Source organism: Rhincodon typus, chromosome 10 (assembly GCF_021869965.1).
Source record: "Rhincodon typus isolate 14 chromosome 10, sRhiTyp1.1, whole genome shotgun sequence".
Classification (NCBI taxonomy): domain Eukaryota; kingdom Metazoa; phylum Chordata; class Chondrichthyes; order Orectolobiformes; family Rhincodontidae; genus Rhincodon; species Rhincodon typus.
In genome coordinates, this window is record NC_063341.1 from 47,974,052 (window position 1) to 47,984,014 (window position 9,963).

Genomic DNA, 9,963 nt, shown 5'->3' on the forward strand with positions numbered 1-9,963 from the left:
ATTGGGACCTTTTGCTGCTAAAGAAATAAAGACGTGCGTTGTACTTATCCAGTAGTTCAGGACAAGGCAAAATTGTTACTTAACTGCAATTAAGTACGATTATATAGTCGCTGTTGTCATTGTAGGAAATGGGTCAGTCAATTTACAAGGTACCAGAAATAGCAACAAGAAAACTGATAATCTGTTCAAATGATGCTGTTGGAGGGACAGATTTTGTCCAAGACACTCGCTGCTTTGATCAAAGTATAGTGCCATTGACTCTTTTGTTCTTGCTTGAGGTGGCCTTGGCTCAACCCGTCAGCCGAAAGATGGCAATTCTGACGGGCAGCTGTCTCTCAGTACTAGGACACGGTGTTAGACTTCTTTATGCTTAAGTTTTTTTTTGAGGGGCTTGAACACAATTTTCTGATTTAAACAGGAGTGTTGCTTCTCAGCTCGAGGTTGTTTTTATTATTTCATCCAACTGCTAAAAATCCTATATTGTGACTGGAGCTAATTTATGCGTAGTGTTTCCTTGGTCTTGAATTGGTGAGCTGTGTTTAGATGCCTTTTTCTTGATCAATTGAATTTTGATTGAACATGCATGATTGATCAGCTTTATTTTCCTGACTTCTGTTGCAATTCAAAATTTTTAGTTTTTTCAAAGTTCATTTTTCATTCTATAATAAATATCAAAATACGCATTTGTCCTTTTTGAATCAAAATTGACAAAATCTCAAACTCTTCCACTTAATTTTTTTTAAAACTGATCTACCAGTTTTTCTTTGCTTTTCAAGAAAGAAGTACTCCTATTTTTGGTGGACCTTGCACATGTGGCACATATGGTAGTATGTATCTTGTGTTGTGATGTCCATACATACTGTGTGCTGACATCACAGGCATATTGTATGCACAGGTCTGTGTCAGGAGCTTTCTTAACTTCAAAATTTTAAGTAAACAGTTTGAGTTTAGATATTTAGTGATGTTATATGCCATGGAGCAAAGCAGATGAAATTAAACTTTGACGCTTCCCAATCCCAAGTAACCTTAAACAGAATTACTAGAAATTATAAATGTGTTTAAGAGCAAAAACGTTTAGTTAGTGTGTAACCCAACCAAAATATTATGAATCAATGACTGTCATTGAAACAAAATTGAAATTCGTTGTAACTCCATATGTATTTGCTGCTCTGTTGATATAAAATTAAATCATTTGTTGTGCTAGACTGCGAAGTATGAGTGTTGTCATGGCTTCATGAAAGCCTGCTTTACATATTTCAAATTATGGTATAATCAATCATACTTCTAATTTTAATAAAAATGCTATGCCAGCGTGCGAATTCTATTTGTTATGTCTTTTTCCTGTTGATGACATTTGAAATGCACTCAAATTTCAAGTTTCTTTCAACAAAAATTAGAAATGATTGGTTAATTTTAATCTGTAGGGAAACTTGGCAAAGGAATTACTGAAGTTGATCTATGAATGTACATTAAAATAGACACAAAGCCTGAACATGGATTAAACTCTTATGTCTGACCCAGAATCTCTGCAGTGGTTAGTCTTTGTGGCCTTAAAAGGACAAATGTTCAGTATAGCAGCCGAGCAAAATACTTAATGAATTCTGTTTCTCACTTAAGTTTATAGTTATCTGGAGCAGAACTGGTGAACATAATGCTATTTTGAAAAGCACAAATAATTTTACTATTCTTTGAAAACTTTTTTATGCAGTCCTCTTCTACCAGTGAGAAACACAGTGACCATTTTGCTCGAGGCGATGGTCGATTTGGTGTAAATCGTAGAAGGCACAATTCCTCAGATGGATTCTTTAATAATGGTCTACTCCGAGCTGCTGGAGGTAGGAAAGGTACAATTTAACAATCTTAGACATTTCTAACTTGCCAGATGAAAATTTGGAACAAGGAAAATCAGTTACAGACAACACTACAAAATGCTTTCAATTAAATGAGCTATTTTCTTATTATTTTCGTCAATTTTACATTTGCCATAGTATGTACGTATCATAAGCAAATTCTTTTAATTTGAAATGAGAATAATGGATGATTCATAGATGATAATTTTATTTATGGACCAGAGCAGACCCCCCTCAAAATATATTAAGAAGGTAGCCTCGACCTTAACTTTATCTTACTTTAAAAGGTTAAATGTGAGATGCTGTGTTCCAGGTGCAATTCGATTGGTCAAACTATTCTAAGCAGAGCACATTTTATTCAGACACTGTGGTTAAAAAAACAACAAAAGAAAGAGGAACTTGGAATAACTTAACTCTGTTGGAAAGCTTAAAAGAATAATGGATACAGTAACTATTCCAATATAGTAACACCCATAAACATACCCCTGGCAAAACGGCAAAATCAGAAAAGCAGATTTTCTCACATGCAGTCCACTTGGCAAGAAAGAAATACATACAGCGGCTTCCCAGAGACAGTGCAGCAGCCAGGAGAGATTCACGGCCTTCCAACCCTGCTGCCTTCCAACCCTGCTGAGACCCCAGCAAAAACTGCCGAAAGCTGACTAAAATCCTGGATCTATGAAAGTTTGACCGTACCCACTCAAGCTGCTTCTCTTGTTCCAACTTTTAATAAAAAAAAAACAAGGCCACAAAAGTTGTTTAACTTCTCCATAGACTGCTCATCACCTGACCCCCCCCCCAATCTCTGTCTAAAAGAAACCAGCACACAACACACCACTTAAGGCTACAGCGTTGTCACATACTTAATGGTGGAAGTAGCATGAGTTTGTGGCAACCTCTGCTTGTTAGTTGGCTGCCAGTTAATTGACCTATTAATTACAAAATTGTTCCTTGTTACTGATATGAGATTCTTACTTTTAATTTGATGTGTAATACTGATGTGTGACATTAGGTTTGGGACTATTTTGATATTTGTAGAGAAATTGAAAGTAGTGATAACACTGAGTAAATGGATAACGGTTTAATAATTATAACTGTGCGTGTAAGAGCGGTCATTAAGGAGTTTTCCATATTTCATGGAGAAAAACTTGGACTTATAAATGTGTAACTAATTGAACAATTGAATGGTATAAAATATATTCAAGATAATAGGAGTGAAGAGATAAGGAACGTGTTTTCACAAAGCATTAACTGTACATGTAAAAGAAATATTTATTTTAAAGAAAATTGGTACCCATCCCTTTGATCAGACATTTAAATTTGTGCAATGGCACCAATGATCAAATTGCTTGATACTGCTAAAATGAAACAAAATTTCAGATGCGGGAAATCTGAAACAAAAATAGAAATTGCTGGAGAAACTCGGCAGGGTTTGGCAGCATCTGTGGAGAGAGAGCAGAGTTAATGTTTCTGATCCAGGGATCATAATCCTGCGATTTCTGGTTGTTTCTGTCACCTCTGGCAGGATGCCACCACCAGACACAAAGGGCCCTCTCTTCAGCGTTCCACAAGGATTGTTCTTTCCAGGACACCCTGTTGCACTTCTCCACTCCCAACACCTTCCCACACCCCATGGCACCTTCTCACATAGTCACAGAAGGTTTGACACCTGCCTTGTTACTTACTCCCTCACCACTATCCAAGACTCCAGACGAACCTTCCAAGTGAAGCAGCAAATTATCTAGTCTACCGGGGAGACGAAACGCAGGCTGGGCGACTGTTCACAAAAATAGTCCTGAGCTTTCAGTTAACTGCGACTTCAACATGCCACAGTGTTCCCTGGCCAACATGTTCGTTTTGGGCCTGCTGCAATGCTTGAGTGAGGCTCAGTGTAAGCTGAAAGAACAGCATCTCGTTTTCCACTTGGGGACCTGCTGCCTTCAGAACTTATTTTCAAGTTTGATCATTTTTGGGCCTGAACACTGCCTTCTGTATCATTTACTCATCCCCACACCCAGGCCCTGTCATGACAGCAAACTCATTTTGACCTACTAATGATCCCTAATGTCAGTTTTTTTTTCCCTGACTCGCCATAATCCATCCCTTTGTCCGCCAAACTGAGTTTGTCTCCATTTGAGATGACCAGGTATAGAGCTGGATGAACACAGCACGCCAAGCAGCATCAGAGGAGCAGGAAAGCTGACGTTTCGGGCCTGGGCCCCCCTCCAGAAATGGGGGAGGGGAAGGGGATTCTGAAACAAATAGGGAGAGAGGGGGAGGCGGATAGAAGATGGATAAAGGAGAAGATGCGGTAGGGGAAGGGGAGATTTTGAAGCTTGTGAAGTTCACATTGATACCATTGCGCTTCCCAAGCGAAATATGAGTTGCTGTTCCTGCAATCTTCAGGTGGCATCATTGTGGCACTGCAGGAGGCCCAGGATGGACATGTCATCTAAGGAATCGGAGGGGGAGTTGAAATGGTTCGCGACTGGGAGGTGCAGTTGTTTAGTGCGAACCGAGCGTAGGTGTTCCGCAAACCGGTCCCCAAGCCTCCGCTTGGTTTCCCCGATGTACAGGGGGCCACATCTGGAACAGCGGATACAGTATACCACATTAGCAGATGTGCAGGTGAACATCTGCTTGATGTGGAAGGTCTTCTTGGAGCCTGGGATGGGAATGAGGAGGGAGGTGTAGGGGCAGGTGTAGCACTTCCTGCGGTTGCAGGGAAAAGTGCCAGGGGTTGTGGGGCTGAACGGGAGTGTGGAGCGGACAAGGGGGTCACGGAGAGACTGGTCCTTCCAGACAGCATTCCACTCCTGAACATCTCAGATGTCCTCGTTTTTCAAGGACCGCAACATTTCCCCCCACTCAGTGGTCAAGAACGCCCTTGACCGTGTCTCCCGCATTTCCCGTAACTCATCCCTCACACCCCCTCCCTGCAATAACAACCAAAACAGAATCACCCTCGTCCTCGCGTACCACCCCACCAACCTCCGGATCCAACGCGTCATCCTCCAACACTTCCGCTGCCTGCAATCTGACCCCACCAAAGACATTTTTCTCTCTCCACCCTTATCTGCTTTCCGGAGGGACCACTCGGATTCTCCGGCATCTGCAGTTCCTACTATCTCTTGTCTCCATCTGGGTTCTATCTCCACCTATTGTGTACTGCTTCTGAACACACAGCAGATTTTTCAACAATCCTTATTGGTACAAGGGAAGTAAAATATCTTTATTTCTCAAGTAATAACTCAGTTATGTCCATGAAATTGTTAAATGCATTTGCAAGTTCAGTAAGTATTATGTTTAAATATGCTTGTTGTTATAGGATTAAATAGACTAATTTTATATAGATATATTATGTATGTTAAATAAAAATGAAGACTGCAAAATCAGAAGCAGGAGTTCATGCCACGAAAGAAATATCTTCAGTTTATGTTGGTCAAAAGACTAATATGTTTTGATTTTTGGTTTATTTGTAGATGGTTGGTATCAACCTTCATTGCTTCGCCATGATTCTGTAGATTCAGGTGTTTCTAAGAGTGTTCAAGTTAGCCTTTTTGGAAGTCAGGTTTGGAAAGAAAATGCCAGTTGGCACAATGCAAATAGAGGCCATGATGTGATCAACCAGCGTGGTAGCAACAATGCCCATCGACATTGGAATGGCAACTTCCATAACCGAAAGAGTTCAGGATTCCAGGACAAGCAACCTGCTGAGGTAAAGGAAGAAAAGAAGGATGAAAAGGATGAAAAACTTCAGTTTGAAGAGGAAGACTTTGTAAGTTTTCTTCAATAACTTTAAATAATTTTAGGCAAATATCCCTGTTGAGATGTGTGTACTTAAGATATTTGAATTCATTCAGTAAGAACAATAAATTGAATACTAATCTTGGATATACTTTGTTTAAACAGCCATCTCTGAACCCTGATGCAGAAAAACAGCCTAGCCAGAGCAGACCTGTCAGCACACCAGCAGGAGTATGGGGTAAGATGTTGGAAACTTGCACATGTCTGTCGCAATAAAGACCATTTATGTACACCAAACACTGGTTTAACTAGCACCTTATGAACCAGCACTTTCTATTAAACCAGCAAAAATTATATAACCTCATGCCGGAGGTTTACTGTATTATCGTGATCTCTGCGATCTCCAAGTCGTTAGTTGAGGGTGTAAGTGAAAAGGCACTCTGCCAGTAAGTTTTATTTAAGGCAAAGTGGCGTTACTGTTTAAGTAACCTAAGTATAACAGTGATGTATATACTCTGTGTGTTTTGACATTGACTATATGGACTGGATCAACTGGAATATTTGACCAACCAGTACACTCCTGATCCTACAGGTGTTGGTTATTAAAACAGTTGCTGTACTTTGGAACTTTAAAGCTTTCAGTACGCTTACTCACATTTAGTATTTCATATTCTTTTCAATGTCTCCAGTCAAAACTGAATCCCAGCTCTGGCATTTTTTTAATGTTAGAAAAAATTATCCTCTGGAGAAAAGGCACCAAATTCAGTTTAAAGAGGACTTGACACTTTGTAAGGGCTGTATTGAACAACGCTTATTTGGTAACACTAGGATGGAAATGAGATGCAAGGTTTATAATTTTGTCATATTTTGGGCATCAAGACAGCCTTCCTTTACCCTTCCAATCCCATAGTGTCGAACCCTGCAACACATTAACAAAGTTGGAATTGTTTTGTTGTTACAAAATTGCTGACAATCAGCATTTCTCTTGAGGCCAACTCTAGAATTGTGTACATTAATGTGTTGAAGTTTCGGAATTATGCAAAAGCAACTTTTCCTACTTCTTTGAAATCAGCCATAAAAAGCGAAGTGCCTTTCAGTGCAATCTATTACACTAACATACTAAGCAAAATTGTCATGTATTATACAATACGAGTTGGATTTTTATTAACCTATTGGAAAGGATTGAGAACGCATCTTGGAAGTCAATAGTGCAGATCCAAGACTATTTAGTCTTTCAAAGCAGGCTTGCAGGGTCCTTGCAAGACATAGCAAATCAGTTCACTGCATTTATGAAAGATAGATCTTGATATTGTTTAAAAACATAAAACCCCACGCTTTTCAAAAATACTTTCAAATATATTACTCAAATAACTAACATGAGTAATCCCTGCCACTGGGCCAGCCTTGTTGTCAAGGTTACTGAGTTTGGTAGGATCAGTAATTTAAAAAGGGAAGCCACCTGTGTCTTCCAGATCAGTGTCCTGTACACAGTAATTAAATTGATCAATTAAACTCAAACACTCCCTTTATTACTCCATAAGCAAAGATAACGCTAACGGGAGTTTTGTGCAGTCAAGGCAAAGTGTATGCTGCGGACAATACATTAGGAAAAATACTTCATTTATTATAATATTTCCTTGTTTGTAATTTCCTGTATGCAGTTAAAGGCCAAGTATATGTTCAGCTTGTTGCAATGCAAGTGTTAGAAGTTTTGTGTTGTTGGGCACTTGAGATGGAGTTCAACCAGATCAATTTTTGAGTAGATTTGTAGCTCAGGTTGTGGATGTTGTGGTTGGTTGGCTCGGCGAGCTGGTTTGTTGTTCTGCAGACGTTTCATTACCCTGCTGGGTAACATCACCAGTGCAGCCTCCGATGAAGCGCTGTTGTGTTTTCCCGCCTGGTATTTAAACTCTGGTGTCCGTTGAGCTGGGTTACCTCACTTCTGGTTTTCCTTTGCAGTGGAGTATATATAGGGTCGAGCTCTGTGTTTGTCACTGGACTTCTTAGTGGAGAACCAGGCCTCTAGGAATTCCCGTGCTTGGCCTGTTCCAGGCTCCTGGTGTTGTCCCAGTCAATCTGGTGTTTTTCCTTACCCTTGTGGATGGAGATGAGTGAGTATTGGTTGTGTCTTTTTGTTGCCAGTTGATGTTCTGTTGTGGCTAATTTTCTTCCTGTCTGTCCAATGTCATGTTTGTCACGGTCTTTGCAGGGGATCTTGTATATTATGTTGGTCCTGTCCATATTTGGTAACGGGTCTTTGGTTCGGGTTAGCAGTTGGCGTAGGGTTGATGTAGGTTTGTGTGCTACTCTGATGCCCAGTGGTCGTATGATTTTTGTGGTCAGTTCAGAGGTGTTCTTAATCTAAGGTGGCGTGATGAGGGTGTCGGGGCATGCAGTATCTTCCTGGTGTCGTTTCTGTAATAGGCATCTTCTGACCCAGTTTTTCGCGTATCTGTTGTCCTTGAATACTTGGAGGAGGTACTCTTCTTTTTGGCATAGTTCTGTGTTGCTGTAGTGTGTTGTTGCCCGTTTAACACAGTTTTCACGCAACTTCGTTTGTGGCTATTAGGGTGGTTGCTGTTGTAATTCAGTATTTGGCCAGTGTATGGGGTTTTCCTGTATATAGAAACACTGATCTCCGGAATAATAGCTGAAGCGGTGATGCAGAGGCTCGAAAGCATAGCCCTTCCACTAATCCAACCGAAACAATGGATACGATATGTGATTATTAAACAGACCAAACTAAAGGAGACACACAAACTAATAAACAACTCTCACCAGCTTCAGATTCACCCAGGAAGAGGAAAAGAATAAACAGCTCCCATTCCTTGATGCCATGGTGGAACACAGAACGAATGGGGATTTCTGAACAAAGGTATACAGGAAAGCACGCACATTGACCAAGTACTGAATTCCAAGTATTCAAGGACAACGGATACCCAAAAAACTGAGTCAGAAGATGCCTATTACAGGAACGACACCAGGAAGATACTGCACGCCCCGACACCCTCATCGCGCTACCTTAGATCAAGAACACATCTGAACTGACTATAAGACTCCTACCACTACTGGGCATTAGAGTAGCACACAAACCCATATCAACCCTATGCCAACTGCTAACCTGAACCAAAGACCCGTTACCCACTATGGATAGGACCAATATAGCATACAAGATCCCCTGCAAAGACTGTGACAAACATGACATTGGACAGACAGGAAGAAAATTAGCCACAAGAGTACACGAACATCAACTAGCAACAAAAAGACACGACCAATACTCACTCACTCTCCATTCGCACGGATAAGGAAAACCACCAGTTTGATTGGGACAACACCAGGGTCCCAGAACAGGCCAAACAGAGACAAGCACGGGAATTCCTCGAGGCCTCGTTCTCCACCAAGAAGGCCATCAACAAACACACAGAACTTGACCCTATATATACACAACTGCGAAGGAAAACTGGAAATGAGGTAATCAAATCCAATGGACCCCAGAGTTTAAATACCAGGCGGGAAAACACAACAGCGCTTCATCGGAGGCTGCACTGATGATGTTACCCAGCAGGGTAATGAAACGTCTGCAGAACAACAAACCAGCTTGGTGAGCCAACCAACCACAACGCAGAAGCATTTAAGTTTGCTTCTCTTTGCATTCTTTGATGGCTGTCTTTTTTTAAGCTTGAACACTTTTTTCTTCAAACTGTTTCTGAAACTGACTTGTCAAAATTATGTAATATTACTAAAGCCATTGTGGGGAAACAAATAGAACATAAAGCTATGAGAACAATCAAAGCAGATGATCACCTGAAAAGTAGTAATCAGAGAACTTATAATTAGTTTAAATCTACACTGCCATTGTTCACTTACCAATTGGCTAGATCTCTGGTTCACATCCAACCTTTTCAGAGCTAAGTAATTTATATGCCCAATATCTATGTTCAGCCTGTCTTCAATCATCACTTATGTTTATATTGCTTGGCATGAGGGGAAGGACTGAGTAGCCTGTTCCCTTCCCAAATGTAATCGATTGTCAGCCAGCCAAAATGAAATCGGCAACCTGAAGTGAATGAAGAATTGTGCATCCTATCACTCTGACTCAGGAGTCATTAAACTATGCAAGTATGCAAAATTAAGTCTTAACAACCTGTCATGTTCACTTTGAATAAGCAGTAATTGAATTTTGAAAATTTGATTTGAACCAAATGTTGGATCCTAAGTTTATCTACACTCGGAAAATTTTTTTTTTTCCAGTTGCTGTTCAACCCTGAGTGCTTTTGCATCAGCAGAGCAATCTCGGGAGAGGACTGAAGAGCTAAACAGAATTGATATGATCTGAGACAACAAGGTGCAGAGCTGGATGAACACA

At 40.5% G+C, this 9,963-nt stretch overlaps 1 protein-coding gene across 1 annotated transcript in view; it reads left to right on the top strand.

The window, feature by feature from the left end:
* gpbp1l1 (GC-rich promoter binding protein 1-like 1) overlaps positions 1-9,963 on the top strand; it is an 82,247-nt gene that overhangs the window by 42,267 nt on the left and 30,017 nt on the right. The window contains exons 4-6 of the mRNA XM_048602103.1: positions 1,709-1,835; positions 5,333-5,628; positions 5,763-5,835. Coding sequence (XP_048458060.1) covers positions 1,709-1,835; positions 5,333-5,628; positions 5,763-5,835 — 496 coding nt within the window. The remainder of the gene's footprint in view (positions 1-1,708; positions 1,836-5,332; positions 5,629-5,762; positions 5,836-9,963) is intronic.